Source organism: Lolium perenne, chromosome 1 (genome assembly GCF_019359855.2).
Source record: "Lolium perenne isolate Kyuss_39 chromosome 1, Kyuss_2.0, whole genome shotgun sequence".
NCBI lineage: Eukaryota > Viridiplantae > Streptophyta > Magnoliopsida > Poales > Poaceae > Lolium > Lolium perenne.
This window is the reverse complement of record NC_067244.2, coordinates 72,140,528-72,168,075: the sequence shown is the minus strand read 5'-3', so window position 1 is coordinate 72,168,075 and position 27,548 is coordinate 72,140,528. Positions and strand designations below refer to the sequence as shown.

General features: G+C 45.3%; 1 protein-coding gene across 3 annotated transcripts; it reads right to left on the bottom strand.

Annotated features, from left to right (window-relative positions):
* Nucleotides 1–1,289: 1,289 nt before the first annotated feature.
* LOC127297017 (triose phosphate/phosphate translocator, chloroplastic) lies at nucleotides 1,290–24,175 on the bottom strand. Of its 3 annotated transcripts, none has more exons than XM_051327273.2 (12): nucleotides 23,880–24,174; nucleotides 23,270–23,338; nucleotides 22,764–22,829; nucleotides 22,613–22,691; nucleotides 21,925–22,045; nucleotides 21,717–21,812; nucleotides 21,168–21,280; nucleotides 20,992–21,069; nucleotides 17,395–17,511; nucleotides 17,100–17,199; nucleotides 16,893–16,993; nucleotides 1,290–1,620 (listed from the first exon to the last, which is right to left on the bottom strand). In XM_051327273.2, exons 1-12 carry the CDS (start codon nucleotides 24,128–24,130, stop codon nucleotides 1,603–1,605), a joined length of 1,209 nt encoding a protein of 402 aa, XP_051183233.1. In that variant the 5' UTR covers nucleotides 24,131–24,174; the 3' UTR covers nucleotides 1,290–1,602. The 3 variants fall into 3 exon arrangements, 2 of the variants coding, with proteins under 2 accessions (XP_051183233.1, XP_051183240.1); XM_051327280.2 differs by having other exon boundaries at nucleotides 1,290–1,617; XR_007848848.2 differs by lacking the exons at nucleotides 1,290–1,620; nucleotides 16,893–16,993 and adding an exon at nucleotides 17,699–18,078 and having other exon boundaries at nucleotides 17,097–17,199; nucleotides 23,880–24,175.
* Nucleotides 24,176–27,548: the final 3,373 nt, after the last annotated feature.

Here is a 27,548-nt window from a genome sequence, read left to right as displayed (position 1 = left end):
TTGGCTGCTCCCAGCGCAGGCGGTCTTGGACACGTCCCCGCTCCGCCGCCGTGGCCAACGGCGCGACCTCCACGCGTGGAGCGTCCACACCGTTCTCCGACGAGGCGGAGGACAGCCCCATGCCAGAGACGTGCGCGTTCCTCGCCGAGGACACCGACTCGGCGCTCCCCTCCCGCCGCCAACGGGGCTGCGAGAAGCCAGGTGGGTGCGGTGCGGAGGACGCCATGCCTGAACAGGGAAGAAGAGGGAAGGGGGAGAAGTCCCGACGACCAGGCAGTCGTCGGCGACGGTCGCCGCGGCGGCGAGCGGAAACCTACCTGCGGGAGACGCACCTACCTCTCACCTTGGTCTTCTGTTGATCAACCTAATTATAAAGATAGCAGGCACACATTCGTCTATTACGGATTAATGGAAATTATGTGAATAGATTCAAGTTGGACATTTTCATAATATTAACAAAGCTCGTTTCATCAATATATTACAATAGAAAGTGATCAAAATTGCACTTTGAAAACGATGATGTTGTTCAAAACCCAGCTTTCTGAAGTTCGACACATTATTCAGAAGCATGTGAGGGAGTTTCAACAGGCGCAGTATGATCAGGTCATGGGTGAGCCTTCGGTTGCACCCCCAGTACTTGAAGTTCGAGAAGAGTGGAAGAAACGCGGCCTGGATCAGGTGAAAGTAAACGTTGACACAACGTTTTAGGAGCCCACAAGATCGGGACGTGGGGTTTTGTAGCACGAGATAAAAATGGTGAGTGTGTCGCTGCAGCAACAGGTAAACTGAGACACCTGCGTTCTGCGCTCCAAGCTGAAACCGAGCCATGTCTAGCATGCTGCACTCGGTCTTCATAGTGTGGTGTTTGAATCTGATTCGCAAATCCTAGTATGTGCACTCAATTCAAGCAGCCGAGATTGGTATCCTACTGCGTGAAGCAGTATGTGTGTTTTTTTTTATATTTTAGCTTTAAGCATTATCATCGAATTGTAATAAGGTTGTTCATGCTCTGGCAAAGTAAGGTTGCTCATGCTCTGGCAAAAGTATGGATCGCAGGCTGAGGAGTGTGTTGGTTGGGCTGATTTTGCCCCAAACATTTTATCTGATTTAGTTGCCAACGATATTGCTGTGCACTTTGGGTAATGAAAGTTCATTTCCATGTTAAAAAAAGAACCAGCTTTTGAAAGAACTACAGGTTGTGATCGCACATTTTGATTAAAAAAAAAGTTGGTCATTTCACCACATTTACTGCCACAAAATTCTTATCACTTTTCTTCCAAGTAAGAATCTCACAAAGAAAAATTTGGCAATGCATAATGGTACTAAATCTCACCAGCACCATGAAGTCAGCAGAATACAGGAAATAGAGTAGCTATTAAAATGAACATATCCTCACTAAAGGTGCTCTACGGATTGAGTTTTCTTCAGAAATGTTTGAAATAACTGATCTTGGCCATCAGCATTCAGGAGTCTATAGTGCCAAACTAGTATGCAAAACTTAGAAGAAACTTAGATTCTTGTCCATCTTGGAAGTTTCTTCTTTGGCCGTGGTATATAGATGATCGAAATAACCATCCAGCCATAGCCGCATCACTCAACTCCTTATGCACTCTTTGTCTGCTGCATTTAATCACAAAACTATATGAAGAAAAAGCTTGGTGATTTATATCTGTTGGAACTAACACATCGCAACAGAGTTTCATCAAATAAACAAGGATTATGAACATACCAAGCTAGGTGTGCATTACACAATGCATTTTCATACAATTTTTACCAAAGCAACGTTAAAATATGTCGAGCTTTGTATGGTAGGCATATGTTTGTTTGTCAGAATGACCCTTCAAGAGATGCTTATCTCTAAATCTGAAAAGATGATACTAGGAGAACTTTTGGGTAAAAGAGTTCTCTGTTTTATACTTAATCCTCGGATATGTCAGTGTAACATCCCAAGTTTCAATAAAATGAACAAGAGAGAGAATTCAAGAATCCAAAATTTGGAGCCAACAAAAACTTTTTCTCATCATATAGGACTATGCATATTAGCTCACCTTATTAAGTTAATTGAGTGTGCTTTTGCCATGATGCTTGTTTGTGTGTTACTCTCATCCTAAAACCCTAGCAATGATCACTTGGTCACCCTTAGCCAAATAAAATTGAAATATAAAAGAAATTCCAAAAATCCTTTTCACTCTCACATAAGGCCTATGCCATTTTTGCAAATACTTAACCTAGACCACTTGGGCTTGCACCATTGGTTGTAAATGGTTACTAAACACTTTTAAACACTATTGGAAGTGAAGAAACTCAAATCAAACCAAAATCAAATTCAATTCCCAAGTTACATGCAATATGGTCACATGTGCCATTTTTACCCTGATGCCCACTTTGAGCCCCTGGATTTTCACTTTCCACTTCTACACTTTGTCAACTCTTTGCATCTCATCCAAGACAACATCAAGCACTTCAACTTTGCCCAAAACCACCACCCCAAATTCATCACCAATTTCAAATGAAAAGCAAGCAAAGTTGGAACAAAATCAAATATGCAAGATCATATGCAAAATGTGATTTTGCATCTCATTTCCATTTTGACCACCACCACCACCAAAATGCTCCACTTAATATATGTTTACAACCCACCAAAAAGAAATTCAAAATTCAAAAATCTTTTTCTTGCGGGCATTCTGTCGAACACCTTGCTGGCAGGGTAAAAATTTGAGCCCATACCTCATTTCTACCTTGGACTTGGTCCAACCTTGCCCTCTCTGCACTCCTGGAGAGCCCTCTCACCTCACCACATCAGCTCCACCACTTGTGCTGGCCAGGGTTTGATTAAATCAACTAAAACATGTCATGCCGTGGCATGGCATGCCACCCTCATGCCATCTCCTCACCTGGTCACCTCTGGCCTGCACTCCCATGTCCACTGGCTTCCTCTCACTCCCCTGACACTGCCCAGCCCTTGACCCGACGAAGCCATGCCTCGGAGACGCCAGGATCAGCGCGCCCAGTGGCGCCCAGAACGCGTCCATGCCGCGCCAGAGCGCGCATGGCGCCGACCCTGGACACGCCAGGGCGTGACGACGCCCACGGCCCTGCGTCCCCTCCACACTCGCTCTCAACGCCAGTAGACGCACAACGGCTCCCTGCATCGCCTGGACACGTGCACGAGGCCGCGGGAACGCCGCAGACGACGACCGCGTCCACGACCGTCCGCCATGGCCCGAGCACTCCCATCAAGCGCGCCAGCGCTACAGAGCCCCTGCCGCGCCACGATCACGCGCGTCAGCTTCGCAGACACCGGTAACACGCCGCGCCCATGCCTTGCCTCTTCGCGACCTTGGAACGGCGACGACGACGATGACCCCGCTCCGCCCTTCGGCCACCTCGCGCCGCTATAAAAGGAGGACGCCTCCTCTCAATCCGAGCACACCAATCGCCTCCACTCATCCTCACAGCTCTCCTCGACCGCTCAATTTCACCAGTTAGCCACTCCCCTGCTCGAATCGCAAGCTCAAGTTCGCCGGAGCCCGCGGAAGCTCTGCGTCGATTGGCGCCTCCCCGAGCGCCGCCGCTGCTCCCAGGGCTTCCTCATCTACTACACCTTCTCCGCGCCATCGCTGCACCCATGCAACGGCCTGGTACCCCCTCCAACCCCCTAGGCTCGCCGCCAGGGAGCTCGCCGCTCGCCGGAGACGACGACGTCTGTCGTTCGTCCGATCCGAGTCTAATCCTACGGTCCACCTCCCTCGTACCGGTTCGGTGTTTTAAAACACACTGACGTGTGGTCCCCGCACTGTCAGGCGGCCTTGCGCCGGACGCGATCTTGGGCCGCCCAAGTTCTTTTCCGCGCAAGCCCACGTTTTGAATTCAAATCTGGAAATTAGGAAAATATCTTAATCTGATGCAAACTTTGAAATTCAATAGTGACAAATCTACTTGGCCAAATTTTACAAACTTTATATTTTTGGAAACCTTAGGAAATTACCTACACAATGCCACTGGATAGAACCTTGGATCTTTTGTAAAATTAAAGTGACAAAATAAACAAGGCAGGGACTTTTCTGTCTTATAATAATTCTTAAAAATCAACCATAAATACTTTTTAGTTAATTCCACCTCCCATGATTCACTTTTCACTTATACTAATTGTTTCTACAAAAATATGCCATGCCTACTTTAAAGGATCATGGTTTAGTTGTTTTAAATGCCCTTATGGCTATTTCTAGTCAAAGATTTTGTCCAAAACTTTTAAGAAATCTTATGAGGGAGTTTTCTCTCATTTAAATCTTGTCACCACCAATTCCAAATGAAGTGGAGACTCTGGTTATTTAGGTCCCATAGGAATTGTTGGTGATATTAAATCCTTGTTATGCTAGAATTAAATGGTATGAGGTGCTCACCTCATTTAAATCTTTTTTCTCCAAATGATAAGTGTGAAGAGGTTGACTTGGGTCAACCTAGGTCACATATTATGCATAAGAGAAATTAAATCTTAATAAGATAATGAGAGGAAATTATTTCTCTGAAATATTCAAAGTAACATTTAAGACTAGTATGAGAGGAAATTTTTTCTGAATTTATAAGAAAAACACACCCACCCACATAATAGTAATATGTGATGCTAGTTTAAGTGTGTGAACCATGTTTGTGCATAGTTTAGTAAATTAGTTTGGTGTGATGATTGTGTACTCCGTATTCGTATTTTAGACGCTAGTACCGAGGAGTACCAGGAGGAGGAGGAGGTCTACTTCCAGGAAGAAGAAGACCACTTTGACCAGTTTCCTAACCAAGGCAAGATAATACTCTTGCAAAGTGCAAAGCTCACCATGAGCAAGGCATTACCCCATTTACTTTATGCTTATGATCCTATTTTTCCCAGCTTTACTTTACAAGCTTTATTTACCTTTTGTTTTATCAAAGTACCTTTGATTTATAATTACTGGGTTAGTATGGAGTTAGTACAAGAGTATCAAACTTAGCCTAGAAGCAAAGCAAATACTTAGCACCCCTCATACATAGTTGCTAGTGCTAATTTTAAAATGACTACTCTAGATGGGAACATGTGTTGATGAAATGATGATGGTGAAAACCTTGGAATGATTAATCATCTCCATTGAAAGATTTTGAAGGTGAATATGACACTGTTGTTGACTTGGTGACTTTGGTTAAAACTGATGATTGAGTTGGATGCGATACCATTCCAATTTCTGAGTACCCCCACAATACCTGATTATGGGTAGGGCTTAGCTGGAAATTTATGTGTCTTAGTATGGGTTCCCTCTAAACAAGCGTCATCGGGGTTATGCCGAAAGCTGCCTCTACAACAAAAGAGATGATGTGATATGACGTGAATATGAGGTGAATGTCCGGCCCAAGCCTGTGCGATTCCGGGTTAACAGTTGGTTTTCACCGGGAGGCCAAGCTCATGGGGAGAGGTGCCTATACTAGGGTGTGTAAATGAAAGGTTAACGGTTGATGATCCGCGTACTGAGTTACGATTATTCAGGGTTTTATCCCTGACGGATGTAATCAAATGTTGTGGCACAAGTGTGCGACCTCTGCAGAGTGTAGAACTATTCGAATAGCCGCGTCCGCGGTTATGGACAATTGGAAAGGCCATTCTGTTTCCGTCATCAGAATTTATATTTTTGTGACTAGTGTTTTTGAACTTGAAACTTGAACGGTGACTTTGACTTTGTATCACAACAGAGTTGTGGGAATGACACTAATGTTCCCACTTGAGTTAGTTAGCACATGGGGAGTTGTTTACAAAAGTGTTTATGAAATAAAATTGGCTTTATGCAAATAAACTTAGAGCTTAGAACACCCGTATGTCAATGCTAGTACTTACTTTAGTGTTAGATTGCAAGTACTTAAAGTACTCACGGCTTTATCCCTGGCTATTCAAATGGCCAGAATATGAAGCCGAGCAGCAGTACGAGGAGGACGATCAGCAGGACGTCTACCACCACTAGGAGCTTCTAACGTCAAGCGTTGGCCTGTGGACTAGAGAGTCCTTGTATCTTACGCTTCCGCTATGAACTTGTGTTTGTTCGTTGATCATTAGATCAACTATTTGTGTAATATGGATCATGTGATTCCAAGTTGTAAGACCTTATGGTTTGTAATGAATGATGACTGTGATACTTAACTATTATGCCTCGCAACAACAATTTCCTGGGATTGCGATGTATGACATAATAGGCATCCGGACTTTAAAAATCCGGGTGTTGACAAGTTGGTATCAGAGCCATTGTTTGACCTTAGAAGACCCTAGTTAGAAATGGACGTTCTGAAAAATTGAGTTTCAAAAAGGAATGAAGTATTTCTGAAAATTTTAATCCTTGTCTTCTCTTTGAGTTCTTTGGAAAAACAAGAAGTCATGCTCTTCCTTAGAAATATAACTAAAATTTTGTCACACTTGTTCACTTCTCTAACTTAATCCTTTACTTCACTTTCAGATGGAGCCCGTGAACACGAAGTTTTACCAGCTTGGGAATGGGGGAAGCTTGATCTTCGAGCACGACCTCAACGCCCTGTCCGACCACCTTGGTCGCCCGCACCCAGAGTTCCATGGATCGCAGATCGCGAACCAGCCAGGAGGCGAACTGCAGTGGATCATCACCGCTGACTTGAGGGGCAAGATGGAGCCTCCCACTTCTGAGAGGATCCTCTTCTCCTTCATGGAGAGCAACCTGGCCGGACGGACTTGCCCGCGCCCTTCGGGAGGGACTCGCACGCCCGTGCGGGATGAGCGGGAGGCACTCAAGCACCCTCGCTTTTCCCACCTCGCGAGGCGTAACTCTGCCGGGAGAGCCCATGGACATGTCATCCCACCCGAGCCGAAGCACCATGTGGAGCATCTCGACTTCATGCCGTACCACACTCGGCGGGATCTCGACCACTCCCGTGAGTACGCCAACCGGACTCACGCCCGCATCATCGAGCAAGGAGACGCCATCAAGATGCTCGCCAACGACCGCAGACTCTCCGCCGGCCAGCCGCGCGAAGAGGGATGCCACCATCACTCGCCTCCGCGCGAAGATAGCCACACTCGAGGCCACCGTCAAGGCCCGTGGAGGAGCAGATGAAGAAGATGGAGGAAGATGGAGAAGACATTCAGGGAGGAAGCAACTACCTGAGTGACGACAACGACTTCGAGGAGGATGAGAACACCGAGGGGGAAGACTACGACTTCCTGGACGACGAAGATGATGACCACACCCCCATCGATGTTGATGAGGATGAGGAGTAGTTCACTTATGCACTATCGTAGGTGTGAGTTGTACCCCGCCCCATGTATCGTAGCTTGGAGAAGAAGGGTTCTTAAAACCCTTAGTGTGTTAGCTTGTAATGTGTGTTGTTTGCTATGAATGAATGTATGTTTGTGTCATCATGAAAAGACTTCAAGTTTTAAACTTTTGAACTCAAACACAAAACAAGCCATAGAAAATTTCCCTCTTATCTCATGATCAATCTCAATACTCAGATGGCCCCTCCAACTCGCAACACGAATCAAGACGCTATGATGCAGATGTTGCAAGTTATGCTGGAAGATAGAGAAGCAGAAAGAGCTGAAAGGCAAGCCAACATTGCAGCACTTCAACAGCTTGTCAACAACAATCAAGGCCACCATGATCATCCAGGATCCAAGCTCAAGAACTTCCGAATACCAACCCGCCGGTTTCGGCAAGGCGAGGAACCACTTGATGCAGATGATTGGCTCCAAACTATGGAGAACAATCTAGAAGTAGTGAGTTGAAGAGAATGAGAAAGTGCCGTTTGCCACGCACTACTTAGCAGACCTCAAGAGCTTGGTGGACAAGCACCCGTGCCATGAACGCGGGACAGTTCATGACTTGGGCAGATTTCAAGCTCAAATTCAGCAAGTACCATGTGCCCCCGGGTCTGATAAAGAAGATGAGAGATGAGTTCCGTGAACTGAAGCAAGGCCGAACGTCCGTGGTGGAATACCGCGACAAGTTTCTCACACTGTCAAGGTACGCCCCGGATGAGACCGACACTACTGAGAAGAGGAAGGAAAGGTTCCTGAATGGACTGCATGACGAAATGCAGACTGTATTGATCAACATCCCCTTTGCCGACCTCGAAGCCCTTGTTGACTCCGCCATCCAGATGGAAGGCAAACTACACCAAGCCAGCGAGAACCGCAAGCGCCGCATGATGAATCAGAGTGGGCCTAGCAATGCCCCAAGGTATCGCCCCAACTCAGGAGGAGGTTTCAGGACCAACAAGCCCAATGCACAGATGACACGTCCGGTTTATCAGAACCGGAGTGGAGGAAACCCCAGGCCAGGAGGCCACAACAACAACAACAACAACTACAACCCCAACAACAACTACAACCGCGCTCCTCCGAGAGCCCCCAACCACAACAACAGCAACAACAACACCAACACCGCACCAAGGACCGGGAGCAATGCAATCCCAGTCGCGAACAAGCAGGACAAGACCACCATCACTTGCTATGAGTGTGGTGTAGTGGGGCATTACTCCAATGAGTGTCCCAAGAGGCTCGCCAAGCTCGCAGGCAACCCCGCACCACCAGCTCAGCAGCAACGTCGTGTCTCCACCGGCAAGAAGTTCGCCCCCAACAACCCGAACAACCGCGGAGGTCGCCTCTACCACATGAATGCTGAGGAAGCCCAGGAAGCACCTGACGTGGTGCTGGGTATGTTCTCTGTTAACTCAATACCAGCAAGAGTGTTGTTTGATTCCGGAGCATCGCATTCGTTCGTTACAGAAGATTTTGTGTGCACTAGTAAGATTCAACCAATCAGCTTGAAACATGTCATGGTAGTTCAAATACCTGGATCAACCACTAAAGCTAGAAAATTCTGCAAAGATGTACCCATCAGAATCCATGAAATAGACTTTTATGCAAACTTGATTGTTCTGGGAACAAAAGGATTGGAAGTAGTCCTGGGTATGGACTGGATGGCGAAACATCATGGATTGATAGACTGCGCCAAGAAGGCCATCACCATGACAAGTAGCACCGAATAATAATAGAACACTTATCCGAAAGACTACCCAGAAAATTCACCCGCAACCAAAGTGTAGCAAAGCCAACTCGGATCAAATCGGGTCGTTTGTCGATACCCGATGTGTTTCCGGATGATCTACCCAGTATGCCCCTGACCGGGATATCGAGTTTATCATCGAGTTAATCCTGGAACAGACCTATAGCCCAGAGAGCCTATAGCATGAACCCCGCAGAACCGGTGGAACCGAAGAAGCAAGCTGGATGATATGCTTTCGTACAAAGGTCCGATTCGACCAAGTGCGTCGCCTTGGAGATCACCAGCTTTGTTTGTGGATAAAAAGGACGGTGCCACTCGTTTGGTTACGGATTATCGTAAGCTTAACGATGTCACCATCAAGAACAAATATCCCTGCCAAAGATAGAAGACCTGTTTGACCAGCCTAACCGGTGCCCAAGTTTTCTCAAAGATTGATCTCGAGGACGGGTTACCATCAATCAAGATCCGAGCAACGAGATATTCCAAAGACTCGCCTTTACCACCGGATATGGATCAGATGAGTACAATGTCATGTCCTTTGGACTGACCAATGCCCCCGCTTATTTCATGAACCTCATGAATAAGATCTTTATGGAATTTCTGGATAAGTTTGTCGTTGTCTTCATCGACGACCTCCTTATCTACTCCAAATCAGAAGAAGAACATGAGCAACATTTGGAAGTGGTTCTAGAAACCCTTAGGCAGCATCAGTTGTACGCCAAGTTCAGCAAATGTGAGTTTTGGCTGAAAGAAGTAGGATTCCTGGGACACATCTTGTCTGCAGGAGGAATTGCCGTAGATCCCGCAAAAATCAAAACCGTTGAGGAATGGAAAGCCCCAACCACCCTGCATCGAAGTCGAGCATTTTCGGGATTAGCGGGATATTACCGCCGATTTGTTGAAGGATTTTCAAGCATCGCAAGACCAATGACTCAACTGCTGAAAAAGGACCGGAATTTTGACTGGAATGACAAATGTGAAGAAAGCTTTCAGCTACTCAAACTCAGATTAACCACAGCCCCAATATCGATCATGCCCGATGTCCCCAAGCCATTTGCTGTCTATTGGGATGCCTGCAAGACTGGTCTTGGATGTGTGTTGATGCAAGAAGGCAAAGTGATATCTTACCTATCAAGGCAATTGAAGCTACATGAACAGAACTATCCAACTCATGACTTGGAGTTAGCAGCCGTAGTGTTAGCCCTGAAGGTTTGGCGTCATTACCTCATGGGTAATCGATGCGAGATATATTCGTATCACAAGAGCCCGAAGTACATTTTCACCCGAAGGAGCTGAACATGAGACAACGCAGATGGATAGAATTGATCAAGGATTACGACATGGAAATTCACTACCACCCCGGCAAGGCCAATGTGGTAGCGGATGCCTTGAGCAGATCGCCGTGTCGAGTTGAACTCCATGGTCGCAATAGAGCAACCAAGCCTGTACCAAGAGTTTGAACAATTCGGACTAGAGCTAGTGAGCGAAGGATTCCTCGCCAAAGATTGAGCTCCAACCCACCTTGATGAGCCGTATAAAGGAAGCCCGGAAGGGAAATGCCGCATTGACGGAATAAAGAGTCGATAGTCTGCAGGAAAGGCACCAGGATTTACCGTAGATGAAGAAGGAGTTCTTTGGTACAACGAACGCCCGTGTGTACCGTCGATTCGTAGTTGAAGCAAGTCATTCGAAGGAAGCTCACGATACACCGTATTCCATTCACCCTGAGGAACCAAGATGTACCAAGACCTGAAGGAACAATTCGGTGGCACGGAATGAAGCGAGAGATAGGAAGCTACATCGCCAAGTGTGATATCTGTCGCCGAGTCAAAGCAGAACATCAACGACCCGCAGGATCGTTGCAACCCTTACAGATTCCCGAGTGGAAATGGGATTACATCGGTATGGACTTTATCACAGATTGCCCAAATCTAGCAGAGGAAATGACTCCATTTGGGTAGTCATCGATAGGTTGACCAAGGTTGCACATTTTATCCTGTCAAGACCACATACCAAGGCCCAAAGCTTGCGAGAGTTATACATCTCCGTAATAGTCGGCACACGCACGGAACCCCGAAGTCAATTGTGTCGAGATAGAGGATCACAATTCACCTCAAGATTCTCGAGAAAGTGCATGAAGGACTAGGAACCCGACTGAATTTCAAGACAAGATACCACCCACAGATCGTGTGACAGACCGAGAGAGTCAACCAGATATTGGAAGATATGTTGAGAGCACGTGTGCTAGAGTACGGATCCAAATGGGAAGACTGCTTACCATATGCAGAATTCTCCTACAATAATAGCTATCAAGCCAGCTTACAGATGGCCCCCTTTGAAGCCCTGTACGGCAGGAAATGCCGTACCCCTCTGAACTGGTCGGAAGTCGGAGATAGTCAAGTCTTCGGCCCCGATGTTCTCCGCGAAGCCGAAGAGAAGGTGCACAAGATCCGCGAGTACCTCAAAACCGCCCAGTCCAGACAAAAGAGCTACGCCGACAAGAGACGCCGAGAGATGACCTTCGAGATCGGAGATTTTGTGTATCTCAAAGTCTCACCCCTCAAAGGAATGCAGAGATTCCAACTCAAAGGAAAGCTCGCCCCCAGATATGTCGGACCATTCAAGATTCTGGATCGCCGAGGAGAAGTCTCATATCAGTTGGAACTACCGGAAGAGATGTCCGCCGTACACGATGTGTTTCACATCTCACTGCTTCGGAAGTGTCTAGAAGTGCCTGAGAAGACCGAAGTATTTAAGAACATCGACCACAGAGCCATTGATATCAACAAGGACCTAACCTACCGCGAAGTGCCTATTCGCATCCTTGAAGAAGCATTCAGGACCACCCGCACCAGAAGTATCAAGTTCCTGAAGATACAATGGAGTAATCACACCGAAGAAGAAGCAACTTGGGAACGCGAGGAAGACATGAAGAAGGAATACCCAGATCTCTTTAATACCTAGTTTCTCTAGATCTCGGGACGAGATCTTTTGTAAGGGGGAAGGGTTTGTAACATCCCAAGTTTCAATAAAATGAACAAGAGAGAGAATTCAAGAATCCAAAATTTGGAGCCAACAAAAACTTTTTCTCATCATATAGGACTATGCATATTAGCTCACCTTATTAAGTTAATTGAGTGTGCTTTTGCCATGATGCTTGTTTGTGTGTTACTCTCATCCTAAAACCCTAGCAATGATCACTTGGTCACCCTTAGCCAAATAAAATTGAAATATAAAAGAAATTCCAAAAATCCTTTTCACTCTCACATAAGGCCTATGCCATTTTTGCAAATACTTAACCTAGACCACTTGGGCTTGCACCATTGGTTGTAAATGGTTACTAAACACTTTTAAACACTATTGGAAGTGAAGAAACTCAAATCAAACCAAAATCAAATTCAATTCCCAAGTTACATGCAATATGGTCACATGTGCCATTTTTACCCTGATGCCCACTTTGAGCCCCTGGATTTTCACTTTCCACTTCTACACTTTGCCAACTCTTTGCATCTCATCCAAGACAACATCAAGCACTTCAACTTTGCCCAAAACCACCACCCCAAATTCATCACCAATTTCAAATGAAAAGCAAGCAAAGTTGGAACAAAATCAAATATGCAAGATCATATGCAAAATGTGATTTTGCATCTCATTTCCATTTTGACCACCACCACCACCAAAATGCTCCACTTAATATATGTTTACAACCCACCAAAAAGAAATTCAAAATTCAAAAATCTTTTTCTTGCGGGCATTCTGTCGAACACCTTGCTGGCATGGTAAAAATTTGAGCCCATACCTCATTTCTACCTTGGACTTGGTCCAACCTTGCCCTCTCTGCACTCCTGGAGAGCCCTCTCACCTCACCACATCAGCTCCACCACTTGTGCTGGCCAGGGTTTGATTAAATCAACTAAAACATGTCATGCCGTGGCATGGCATGCCACCCTCATGCCATCTCCTCACCTGGTCACCTCTGGCCTGCACTCCCATGTCCACTGGCTTCCTCTCACTCCCCTGACACTGCCCAGCCTTTGACCCGACGAAGCCATGCCTCGGAGACGCCAGGATCAGCGCGCCCAGTGGCGCCCAGAACGCGTCCATGTCGCGCCAGAGCGCGCATGGCGCCGACCCTGGACACGCCAGGGCGTGACGACGCCCACGGCCCTGCGTCCCCCCCACACTCGCTCTCAACGCCAGTAGACGCACAACGGCTCCCTGCATCGCCTGGACACGCGCACGAGGCCGCGGGAACGCCGCAGACGACGACCGCGTCCACGACCGTCCGCCATGGCCCGAGCACTCCCATCAAGCGCGCCAGCGCTACAGAGCCCCTGCCGCGCCACGATCACGCGCGTCAGCTTCTGCAGGACACCGGTAACACGCCGCGCCCATGCCTTGCCTCTTCGCGACCTTGGAACGGCGACGACGATGATGACCCCGCTCCGCCCTTCGGCCACCTCGCGCCGCTATAAAAGGAGGACGCCTCCTCTCAATCCGAGCACACCAATCGCCTCCACTCATCCTCACAGCTCTCCTCGACCGCTCAATTTCACCAGTTAGCCACTCCCCTGCTCGAATCGCAAGCTCAAGTTCGCCGGAGCCCGCGGAAGCTCTGCGTCGATTGGCGCCTCCCCGAGCGCCGCCGCTGCTCCCAGGGCTTCCTCATCTACTACACCTTCTCCGCGCCTACTGCCAGACCCCTGCAACGGCCTGGTACCCCCTCCAACCCCCTAGGCTCGCCGCCAGGGAGCTCGCCGCTCGCCGGAGACGACGACATCTGTCGTTCGTCCGATCCGAGTCTAATCCTACGGTCCACCTCCCTCGTACCGGTTCGGTGTTTTAAAACACACTGACGTGTGGTCCCCGCACTGTCAGGCGGCCCGCTGCGCTGGACGCAGTACTGGGCCGGCCCAAGTTCTTTTCCCGCGCAAGCCCACGTTTTGAATTCAAATCTGGAAATTAGGAAAATATCTTAATCTGATGCAAACTTTGAAATTCAATAGTGACAAATCTACTTGGCCAAATTTTACAAACTTTATATTTTTGGAAACCTTAGGAAATTACCTACACAATGCCACTGGATAGAACCTTGGATCTTTTGTAAAATTAAAGTGACAAAATAAACAAGGCAGGGACTTTTCTGTCTTATAATAATTCTTAAAAATCAACCATAAATACTTTTTAGTTAATTCCACCTCCCATGATTCACTTTTCACTTATACTAATTGTTTCTACAAAAATATGCCATGCCTACTTTGAAGGATCATGGTTTAGTTGTTTTAAATGCCCTTATGGCTATTTCTAGTCAAAGATTTTGTCCAAAACTTTTAAGAAATCTTATGAGGGAGTTTTCTCTCATTTAAATCTTGTCACCACCAATTCCAAATGAAGTGGAGACTCTGGTTATTTAGGTCCCATAGGAATTGTTGGTGATATTAAATCCTTGTTATGCTAGAATTAAATGGTATGAGGTGCTCACCTCATTTAAATCTTTTTTCTCCAAATGATAAGTGTGAAGAGGTTGACTTGGGTCAACCTAGGTCACATATTATGCATAAGAGAAATTAAATCTTAATAAGATAATGAGAGGAAATTATTTCTCTGAAATATTCAAAGTAACATTTAAGACTAGTATGAGAGGAAATTTTTTCTGAATTTATAAGAAAAACACACCCACCCACATAATAGTAATATGTGATGCTAGTTTAAGTGTGTGAACCATGTTTGTGCATAGTTTAGTAAATTAGTTTGGTGTGATGATTGTGTACTCCGTATTCGTATTTTAGACGCTAGTACCGAGGAGTACCAGGAGGAGGAGGAGGTCTACTTCCAGGAAGAAGAAGACCACTTTGACCAGTTTCCTAACCAAGGCAAGATAATACTCTTGCAAAGTGCAAAGCTCACCATGAGCAAGGCATTACCCCATTTACTTTATGCTTATGATCCTATTTTTCCCAGCTTTACTTTACAAGCTTTATTTACCTTTTGTTTTATCAAAGTACCTTTGATTTATAATTACTGGGTTAGTATGGAGTTAGTACAAGAGTATCAAACTTAGCCTAGAAGCAAAGCAAATACTTAGCACCCCTCATACATAGTTGCTAGTGCTAATTTTAAAATGACTACTCTAGATGGGAACATGTGTTGATGAAATGATGATGGTGAAAACCTTGGAATGATTAATCATCTCCATTGAAAGATTTTGAAGGTGAATATGACACTGTTGTTGACTTGGTGACTTTGGTTAAAACTGATGATTGAGTTGGATGCGATACCATTCCAATTTTTGAGTACCCCCACAATACCTGATTATGGGTAGGGCTTAGCTGGAAATTTATGTGTCTTAGTATGGGTTCCCTCTATACAAGCGTCATCGGGGTTATGCCGAAAGCTGCCTCTACAACAAAAGAGATGATGTGATATGACGTGAATATGAGGTGAATGTCCGGCCCAAGCCCTGTGCAGTTCCCGGGTTAACAGTTGGTTTTCACCGGGAGGCCAAGCTCATGGGGAGAGGTGCCTATACTAGGGTGTGTAAATGAAAGGTTAACGGTTGATGATCCGCGTACTGAGTTACGATTATTCAGGGTTTTATCACGACGGATGTAATCAAATGTTGTGGCACAAGTGTGCGACCTCTGCAGAGTGTAGAACTATTCGAATAGCCGCGTCCGCGGTTATGGACAATTGGAAAGGCCATTCTGTTTCCGTCATCAGAATTTATATTTTTGTGACTAGTGTTTTTGAACTTGAAACTTGAACGGTGACTTTGACTTTGTATCACAACAGAGTTGTGGGAATGACACTAATGTTCCCACTTGAGTTAGTTAGCACATGGGGAGTTGTTTACAAAAGTGTTTATGAAATAAAATTGGCTTTATGCAAATAAACTTAGAGCTTAGAACACCCGTATGTCAATGCTAGTACTTACTTTAGTGTTAGATTGCAAGTACTTAAAGTACTCACGGCTTTGTCCCTGGCTATTCAAATGGCCAGAATATGAAGCCGAGCAGCAGTACGAGGAGGACGATCAGCAGGACGTCTACCACCACTAGGAGCTTCTAACGTCAAGCGTTGGCCTGTGGACTAGAGAGTCCTTGTATCTTACGCTTCCGCTATGAACTTGTGTTTGTTCGTTGATCATTAGATCAACTATTTGTGTAATATGGATCATGTGATTCCAAGTTGTAAGACCTTATGGTTTGTAATGAATGATGACTGTGATACTTAACTATTATGCCTCGCAACAACAATTTCCTGGGATTGCGATGTATGACATAATAGGCATCCGGACTTTAAAAATCCGGGTGTTGACAGTCAGACAATGAGAAGCTCCTTTGGCTACATTGAAACTAGGGCATCTTCTGTTATAATCTAACGTATCAGGTTATTTGGTTTTTCCACTTGTCAGTTTTGCTTCCGGCGTTTCTTATTTTTCATTACTACATGTTTTTCTACCATGAAATATAGAAAAGGATTGTGTTGTTACTTCTGTTCTGTAAAAATGCAATGTACAAGCTTATGGGCTTATGTCTGACTAGCACAGGTGCTGGCATGCATGTAAATCATATGGTTCAGCAACAGACCTTACAGTTGACTTTGTAAGGAGACAAGAGCTTAGTCTTTCTGTAGTTCTCTAAAAGTATATTACGCTGAGCTGAAATAAGTCTTGCTTAACTTATGATGAGGATACTACTTTCTAATCCCTGGCTCACATTCCACTACAAAGCTAGGAGGCAGTTTCATGTTCCAGCAAAAGTAAGAGAAGTACTGAGGAATAGTACAATTATGCAACACAATCTAATAATTCTGATCTACAAGATCTAATGAGGATAAACATACCTTTTTCTCCTCCTCAATTTTAGCCTTGATAACGGAGTAGAGGGCAACACCAGAAATAGCAATACAAGTGCCAATTCCGGTCTGTGTGCTGATTTTGTTACCTGGTCAACAATAAACCACGTGTTATGAGACGGTGTACACCATTTATAAAAGCTGAAGAGCAACATCATGCTGATCATTAAGAAACAAAAGAATTCATTGACATACCAAAAACGATGATTGAGAAGCCAATGACGAAGACACGTTTTAACACGTTACCGACGGCATGTGTTAGAGGGGCCACTCGCTGCAGTGTGTTTGTTGCAACCTGCATGTCCATAATTGTTATAGCACCAAATTATAACAACAAAATGACAAAATGACAAAACTATCATCAGAAATGGCACAATCTGGAACAACTAAAAGAAGTCCTGGTGCGCTATCCTCCTCATACACTGCCATAGGTATGATGATTGTCTTTGATACTGATTAACGCTATGAGATATGACGTTAAACTTTATACCTGATTATAAAGGTGATAGAACAAGCCCGCCAAGAAAATATTAGAAACTAACTTCGTCAATCCAACTTTGGCAATTGCATCTTTAAATCCATGCTGCATTAGTTGAGGACCTTCAATCTGCAAGTTCAGACGGTGATAAATAAATTTATGACAATCAATGTTCAACACGCGGAATCGTCAGTAAAAGTAGTTCATGAATAGGAAATTATATCCAAGAATCAGGTTAGTCACACAGTCACAAAAGCATCATGTGAACAAAAACTTGTGACATTAATTGCAGTATGAATTGTACATAATTACGTACAAGAATTGCAAGCAGCCATGTCCACACATAAAACAACAGGAACTTGTGACATTAATTGCAGTGTTGCAAATCCTAATAATGGAGTGAATGCCCGTCTCCTAGTAGTCAAGTATGTTTCTGCAGATAGAGAATGCCCAGTATTCAATGTTAAAGTTTAGCAAAAGTTCACTTTCAAATCCTTAACTCAAACACTGCTTGAGGTGCAACCACAACTACTAAATAGTGTTGGGATATCCTCCCCATGTGGTATGTGAGGAGAGTAGCCTTTTGGGCAGCCCAAACATCTGCAAGAGAACACCACCCATTAAGGTTATGCAGGGTTGCACTTTGGACTTTGCACATGAAGGAAGAAGGGTGTTAAGCCTCCAGTCCAGCAGCCACTGGAAGAAGTGACGAAAATTCCAGGTTAGCCTCCATTGGAGAAGAAAACAAAACAAAGTTAGAAGGTAATCAGTGGAAGTTTTAGGAAGAAGCTTGACATCAAGCAAAGGGAGTTCCTCCCAAGGTTGTGAAGTTTAGACCCACCAGCTTGTCTCTTTCAAGTTCTAGTTCCACCATCTTTGGTGAGATTGTTCCAAGCTGCAGCCCCTGGTCGATCGCATCGCCGCCAAACTTCCCACCTGGAAGGCCCACCTGATGGACAAAGCTGGCAGGCTCAAACTCGTCAAATCCGTCCTCTGCGCCATCCCGCTGCACCAGCTGCTCGTCTACGCGCCGCCTAAGAAGACGCTCAAGCTCATTGAGAAGATCCAGAGAGGATTCCTCTGGGCGGGTCGCAAGGATGCCAACGGCGGAAGTTGCCATGTCAATTGGAGCCGGGTCTGCCGGCCCCTCGAGTATGGAGGCCTCGGTGTCCAGAGCATGACCAAATCTGGCCTTGCGCTGCGCCTCCGTTGGCTCTGGTTCAGTCGAACCGACGCGACAAGGGCATGGCAAGGGCTTGACCTCCAGTTCTCCGCTGAGGAACAAGCCATCTTCTTCGCCTCCACCACCATGAGCCTCGGCGATGGACGCACAGCGCGATTTTGGGAGGATCGCTGGATTGACGGCAAGTCCACACGCGAGTTGGTGCCGCACCTATATGCCTGCATCCCCAAACGCCGGCGTCGCTCCACTACCGTCGCTCAGGGCCTGCACGATCGCTCTTGGGTACGCGACATCCATGGTGTCCTGGGCATCGAGGAAATTGGAGAATATCTGATGCTCTGGCGAAGGATTGAGCAAACCCACCTATCTGATCAGGCAGATTCCATGGTCTGGAAATGGACTAGCAACGGCGTCTACTCCGCCAGCTCTACCTTCCATGGATCCGTGCGCTGTGATGCCTGGCAGCTAACCTGGAAGACATGGGCGCCCCATAACATCAAGCTCTTCCACTGGTTGGCGCATCTCGACCGATGCTGGACGGCCGAGCGCCTGCAGCGCCGTGGATTACCGCATCATGCACGCTGCTTGCTTTGCGACCAAGACATGGAGACGATGCAGCATCTCATGATCGGCTGCGGCTTCTCCAGGCAGGTCTGGTTCGACATCCTCGCCTGGCTACGCGCTACCTGCAGGCCACCTGACCACGACGACACGCTCATCTCCTGGTGGAGCCAGGCCAAGCAGGCGACGCCCAAGGCCATGCGCAGAGGACTGGCCTCGATGTCGCTGCTCATACCCTGGATGGTTTGGAAACAGCGAAACGACTGCGTTTTCAATGGCGCGGCACCATCCATCAACGACGTCACCGCCAAGATACGGGACGAGGCCAACCTATGGGCCAGGGCCGGCGCATTAGGCCTGCGTGCCATCCTGCCGAGCACCTGGGATGCTGCATTAATCTTTTGATGTCCTTTTTGTATTAATCTTTTGATGTCCTTTTTGTGCCCGGGTTGTAACTTCTAAAAAAACCTTGTTCTCCTTCTTCTTTTCAATGAAATGAAACGCAAAGGCTTTTTGCGTTTTCTCGAGAAAAAAAAATTGTTCCAATCCCTAGCTCTTGAAGCACCAAATCTTATTTTGATATCCAAGATTATGAAATTTGATGTATGAGAACCTCCAGTGCTATGTAGAGAAGAATTTGTTATATTCCACATTTGATAACAGTGGAAAAAGATTTGGGTGGCATCAGCACGTGGTTTTTACCCTAATTTGGGGGGCTTCCACCTGAAATTTGGTGTCTATGTGTGTTGATATTGCTACTGCATTTTTGGGTCTGAGAGCACCTAGTACTTGTATCGTGGTTTTTACCCTAATTTGGGGGGCTTCCACCTAAAATTTGGTGTCCATGTGTGTTGATATTGCTACTGCATTTTTGGGTCTGAGAGCACCTAGTACTTGTATGCTTGTCCAAATCAGCTACTCCGTAGTACTTTTGTCATAGTTGTGTGCTGAAAGCACTCAGGATTTGTCCTATAGTCCTAGGTTCAGGCCTTCAGGCTGAACTAGTTCATGCTCCATATGTTTCCTTCCATGATGAGCAACGTACTTTGTGGTAGTACACAAATGGTGGTGAATTAGACTTTGTTTCACTGCAATTTTCAGATAACATTAACTGTGTACTAATTTCCCAACAAATAGTCCACTTTCACCTTGGGTGGTTTCACAACAGGTTTTCAGTGATGTGGATGCCACATGTCCTCCACGTTATTGCCATGTCGCTACCTGAATCAGACAAACACTACACAAACAAATAATCCAAGACAAACTAAGCAACCTGGATAAAAAAGAAACAAAAAACTAGAAATGTTCTTTTAAAAAATGATTAAGAAAATGAAATTTGATGACGCGGCGTGACATGGCAGTGAGGACAGGTGGCAACTGGCATTCACGTCCGTCAAATCCACTTGCGAAATCAACGAGGGTGAAAAGTGGACTTATGCTAGAGGTCGCATTCAAGAGGTTTTAGAATTCAAGGTTGAAAAGTGAACTTATGCTAGAGGTCAGAGTTAAAAAGTGCAACTTATTTTTGCAAATAATATTCAAAGTGAGGATGCAGGATTGTTCATATTAAGAAGTTGCAGAGTCTCTTTCCTTTTTCGTTTCAATCATTTTGTATGTTGTTCTTTCTCATGTTGTGTTTCATCTTTTGCAGGTAAGTTTTCCTTTCCAGAATACACTTGCTGCTGTTTGTCTGAAGTGGATCTAGTTTTGAGACATTATGCTTGGCTTGCGATAGTATGTTAGTCAAAGCATAGAAGATTTGTATTCCTTTATGGAGAGAAAAAGTCAGGGATGACATAGGACTAAATAAAGTTCATTGAAGAAATATACTATTTAGTAAAGTTTAATGGTAAATATGGACTTACAATAATTGCTGGAGGAATGCAGACAATGAGAGCAATTATAGAGATGTAGGCATACAAATTGGTGCTATCCATGTCAGTCTGGGACAAAAAAACAGAAATTACAAGAAAAGAAGTTATGAAATATGAATTCGCTAAGAAGGGAAAATAGGTGAAAACATTAGAGCCAAGACGCAAACCATAGCTTTCTTGGAGTAAATGCTACGGTAGGTGAAGGAGATGTTAGAAATCATTGCATTGATGAAACCAGTCCAGTTGAAGGAGAGTTCAGTGAGAGATGCGATTGATACACCTGATTAGTTTAGAGCAGTTAATCCTGGTCCAAATCTCATAATAAAATCATGATTTTCAAGGAGAAATCCTAACATGATTCTACAATCCAAATCCTGGCAAACCAGAAACTATCCTGCGTTGTTCATATGGCCCTCATCTTAACAATCTTGCTAGTCACACTTTATGAACCTAACCAACCCCCTACATTATCACACATCAAAACGAAAAGGATAATCTACAACGCTGGCACCTCAACCACATGGGTACTTATGTGTTCTATAACATCTATTTCCTCTTGTCCTATGTAGATCAAACAACTATTAAACATGGGGAGCTGAAACTGTCATGTGAATACTATACCATATCAATATTGATGAAGAAAATACTGTGGAGAAAAAAAAAACCTAAGTGATGCACAAATAGCTGGAAAAAGGGTGTAAATAACCAGAAATTACCAATCACAACTGGAGCTAGAGATAACCACAATGTAAATGGAACTTGCTGGCCGAGGATAAACTGCGACGCAGCCGCATTGAAGAATGGCTCGAGAGCTGCATTGCATTTTTTAAGTGATATAAAAGTATAATTAAAAAAGCTAGCAATCTCAGCACAATAAACAGAGGGCCGAAAGGACTTAGCAAAAACAGAATATGGTTGCAGCACCTTTAACAGTGTGGGCAAATGAGACAGATACAGCAGCAAAAGACACGGTGCTTGTTACGTGACCAATGGCATGGCAAACTGCAACTGGCAACAGCAGCTTCAGAATCGTTGAATTGATTGGCTACAAGAGTACAACAGTGTTTAGTTTTATTACTTCCGTCCAGAAATAATGTCATTAACATAAAATGAACATAAGGAGAAACAATAGACGATTCGCAGAAATATATACATTTTTTGACATAGAAGTATATCTATATTTTTTATGTAATTTAGCTTAATTCTTAGAAACCCGTATCATTGTTTGCAAATTCTGGAAAAATTCAGAAAGTCACTCTATAGCACTCTAATGTAAGAGATCAGGTAGCATGGAACATAAGTTTATTGCAAACAGGTAAGACACACAAAAAATGTGTTACAGCTCGAGTGCTTTCTGTAAATGTTTGATTTGATTGGTTCTTTCAATAGTGTATATATCTATCGACAACCAAAATCGTTTACCAAACATAAGAATTATGCATACCAATGAATTGTTACAAGTAACTGTGGCTCTTTTAGATAAGAGACATACTAACCCCTGAAGACATCAATGAACCAATTTTCATGTTTTCACAAATATAATTATGAGAAATGCTACTCATTAGTTGTCACTGAAAACAATGAAGCATGAGTCAGGGTGTGGTGAGAATACCGCGCGCTTTAGGAGACCGGTGCTCCAGCTGATAAGGCAGTATAAGACTCCTACCGAGAGATGGGTCACCGACACGAAGCTATACGAAATCATACAAGTTTCAGATGATATAAAAAATGATCTTAGCATCAAAGAGAGTTTGGGCACGTACTATGGATAGGGGAAGTAGTCAAAGATCTTCTTGTTCAGGATGTTAAATATCACATTCAGAAAATACCTACAAATTATATCAAAATGGCAATGATTAGATTACTATGGATAGCAAAAAAAAAAGACTACTATGGACTATAGAGTGATATTGTAAATTGATTCTTCAATTACCGTTCTTTGAGGAAATTGTAATTCTAGCTACATCGCATATTTAGATCACGAGAAACCTCTGGATATTTTAGGGCAACCAAGCTTGAAAGGTCAGAGAAGATACAAAAAATGTCCGATTGCTGAGTACTCTCCTATAAGATTTTTCTTTTTACCCCTCCCTCCCCATAAGTACCCGTGTGTGTATTTATCGATGCATAGGCCAGGGCTACCGCCATCTTCTCCTAAAATGAATCACCTCCCATCCCCCCCCCCCCCCCAGACACCACAACGCACACTGGCATCTTGTACATAACTGGATATATATGTAGGACTTGTAGGCGGGGTTAGCGAGCATACCACATGAAGAAGAAGAAACCCGTGACAAGAGCCGGGTACTTCTGCACAAAACTGACGGGCTTTGCTTGCCTGTAAGTAACCACAATATGTTGTGTTAGGAATAGCAGGAAATATAGTAATAATCACAATAAGTTATGTCAGGGTAACAGAATCATCTCAAAGCTCTGGTGCTACTAAGGACGATCGTGTTAAATTATATACTTTGAGCCAAGTACAGCACCATTTGAGATTTGTTAGCAAACATAGCACATATATTTATTCTTGGCATAAAATTAATCTTGAAACTCCACTTATATCTAGTTTACAGTAGGCGTATGTGAGTGCGTGTCTGTGGACCTGTGGTGATGTTCATGTGTTCGCGTGTACGTTGTACTCGGCTTTCAGAAGAAGAAAAAAGGGCCGTTTTCGAAACTTACAACTCGAAGATGAAAATGTGATCTACAGTAACTTGGTGCAGATCTGAAATTCTAGAAGCTTTAACGAACAAATATTCTGCGCACGTTGCAGCAGAACAGAAGGGGGGGGGGGGGAGAAAGGGAGCTGCTCCTTTGGCGAATCCGCAGTGTGGAGCGCGGAAGTGCCGAGCTGCGGGAAGGTAAGAGACGCTAACCCCGCGGAGTCAGACGAGGAGGCGGAAGCCGGCGTCCGGAGGAGGCGCCCGCTCGCCGGGGCAGGCGAAGACAGGTCGCCGAAGGAGGGAGCGGGGAATAGCGCCGGGCGGAGCTGCCCCCGGCGGACGAGGTGGGCGCCGTACGATACGTGGGCGCCGCCGGCATTGAGCGACGAAGCAGCGCGTCGGCGGAGCCGCTGCTGGCCGGCGGCGACAGCGCTGCCGCAGAGGAGGGTCGCGACCGCCGCCATTAGTGTCAGTGGGGGTTGTTGGGCTTGGGTGGAGGAGGTGCGAGCGCGCGCGCGGAGATATAACTGTGAACCAAAACAGCGACAGTCGGACAGGTGTCGCCACGAGCACGCAGCACTCACAAAGTGTCAATCTCCATCATGAATCCAACGGACGCCACTAGCTTCACAGCTCCAACCAAGGGTTTTAGGATGACCTAGGCCTTTTCCCGTCTACACCCACATGGCAAGACTGATAATCTAGGCTGGGGAGATTGGCGATTTGTTCGTGCACAGGATCTCTTGTGCACCAAATCATTAGGTTTTGTTGCGTGCTAATTCTTTCGCATTTTTGAAATTTAATGAACCTAAATAATTATTGCAGCATAGATCTTAAACATGGAACTGAGTGAATCGGACAACATAAACATTTTTTTTGAGAGGAATAGGCTGCATTTTATTTAAACATCGCCACACAGATCATCAGCAAGCGCAGCTACAATAAAGTTCGGCGCTGACTAAACCAAGTCTTACACAACTTATTACCCCGGCCTACCTTAGCTAACTTATCAGCCACTACATTAGTTGTGCGGCGCAAAGCTCTGATCTTAACCTGATCGAAGTCTCAAAGAGCAAGCTTCAGTTTTTTCTATCAATGGCCCATGCATCGATCTGTCTCTTACATCCTCCTTCAGCTTCTTCACCACATTGGCGCAGTCTAGCTCGAGTTCAAACTGTCAACAACCCACTTCTTTGGCCAGCTCCACTGCACGCTTGCATGCTAGGACTTCGGTGCCCTCTGGATCAATGACATTGGGGGAAAAATGTGATGCCCCTGCAACAAAAGCTCCATCGCGGCTTCTCACAGCCACACCACCACCGCCACATTTTTCGAAGGAAGAAAAAGACCCATCAGTATTAATCTTGCATATTCCATCTTCCGAAGGGCACCAACGTTCCCTTGGATGGGGGATGGGTACGGCCTGCGGTTTAGCGTGCACCTGATGCCACTCCTCGGTCAGCGGGATAGTTTTCCTAGCCACTGACTCAGGCCCTTCGATCATTGCCCCATCTCTTGCTTCATTACGCGCCAACCAGAGTTGGTACATCATCATGCACGTAAGTTCCATATTTGTTGAGCCCAAGTTGCAAAAGCAGTCCAGGAGCCACCATTTGAGATCAGCAGCACCTCCAATTGGGACAAGTGGTTTGGGAATGATGAATTTGTCAGTGTAGATAGAAGTTCCCACGCATGAGCAGAGTGAGGACACACCGGTGCCAACCGGATGTTTTCCAGGGGGCTCTCAGGGCCGCCTAGTACCTGGCCCGGCCTGACCGGCTCTCCCACCAGGCGGCTCGGTCCCTGGCCCGAATTTGGCCCGGTTTTCCAGGCCATCCTGCCAGGCTGCACAAAAAACTCCTAGATCTGCCCCAAACGGTCAAATTTCGTTTGGCTATAAAAGAGGGTTTCTTCTCCAACAGTTTTCTAGGGTTCTTGAGCATATTCTTGACCACCATTATTGAACCTCTTGAGCTTTCTTCCTCTCCTTTCCCTCCTATGATTCTTGCATATTCTTGGGGGATTTGAAAGAGGATATCTAGATCTACAACCTCATCCAATCCATTCCTTCTCTAAGTGAGGGAATCTCTTGGGATCTAGCTCTTGGAGTCATTTGTTGATTTCCTTCACTGTTCTTCCTCTCTAATCTCATCCTAGCATTTATTGCTTTGGTGGGATTTGAGTGTGAAGGATTTGAACACCTCTAGTGTTCTTGCTTTGCATCATTGCATAGTGTCGAGCTCTCCACCATGATTAGTTCGAGTGAGAGACCGTGAGCTTGTTACTCTTGGAGGGTGACCTCCTAGTTGGCTTGGTTGGTGTCCCGGTGACCTCTTCGTGGAAGATTGTGAAGGGGCCTGGGCTTCTCCTTCGTGGAGCTTGTGAAGTGGTTGTGAAGCTTGCCATCTCCGGAGTGGAGGAAAAGCTAGCCATAGGGAAAGGGCTATTCCTTCGTGGGATAGGCTCGGAGAATAGGGTGAGCCTTCGTGGCGTTGGGGAATCCTTCGTGGGACATCCACACCTCCAAACGTGACGTACCTTCTTGCAAAGGAAGGGAAACATGGGAATACATCTTTGTCTCCGCGTGCATCGGTTATTTCTATACCCGAGCTTACTTTTCTTGTGATAGCCATCGTTCTTGAAGTACATATATCTTGCTATCACTTGTGCTACATATATCTTGTGCCTATCTTGCTTAGCTCTAGTTGTTGTTGTTGCACTTAGGTGAGCCTAGCATATTTAGGGTGTGTGCTTGTAAAATAAACATTAGTTTAATTCCGCATTCTTACAAGCCAAATCCGTAAGAGTTTTTAAAACGCCTATTCACCCCCCTCTAGGAGACATCTCGTCCTTTCACAATGTCGTGGGAAAGGCAAAGTATGTTGATGATCCCAACACACTGCCTACCACAGACGTCGATTCGATGCTTAAATATCCAAGCATGCACACCTCCTGAGCGAGTTGTTGTGTGTGTGCCTGACCGTGGCACCCATGTGAGTTCGTAGTGTATCTCTATTAGCGCCAGGAACTTGTGGCGGGAGGTGCGTCGCAGCCGCATCGGGATCCCACCTCCTGATCCATTCTAGGGTCGACCGGTAGAAGATGCACATGGCAGCGGCGATAGAAAACGCTAGGGCCAAGGAAAAGGGCAAAAAAATTGCATGGATAAAAACTTTATTGGGAGTGAAAGTGCATGGAGTCTCCATGTGTGGTTTTGGTAACCAACAACAATACATATGAACTAATGTTTTCATTGAGTTATGTTTGTAGGATTTGTCCATAGACAATTCTTGGACCATATGTTGGCTTCAAGGATGAAATAAGAAGATGAAATGATGACCAAGGAATTAATCAAGGAGTAATCCGAAGATTGTTCATAGGAGAAGATTGAGCCTATGGCAAGTATGTCTTCAAGACATCAAAAAGATGAAGAAAAAAAAAGAAATGATGGCCAAGTTCAAGATGAGCTATCTCGAAGAGGTCATATGCTTGAAAATTGCCTTCCATATAGTGATCATGGATATGTGACGATGCGCTGAAGAAGAAGCTCTCCATAGTGGATCATGGGAAGCAATTCGCAATACTTCATCAAGCAAGCACAACCGAGAAAAAGGCCTTCCATCTTAATAAGGTCAAGATCATCATCAACTGGCTCAAGTGGAACATACAAGGTTAAGGTTTGATCTTGATATGGTTTCCTTCTTACTAGTCACATGGTGTAGTTGGTGGACCTGTTTATAGGATAGTTGGTTGTAGTATCAAGAGGTTTCTCGAGTGAGTAACTTGATTGTATCACTCAAAGAGAGCAAACCCTTGCATGATGTTGGAGATTTTACCGGTTCTTCGTGTTGAGAGGTTTCACCTCTAAATTCATGGAAAATC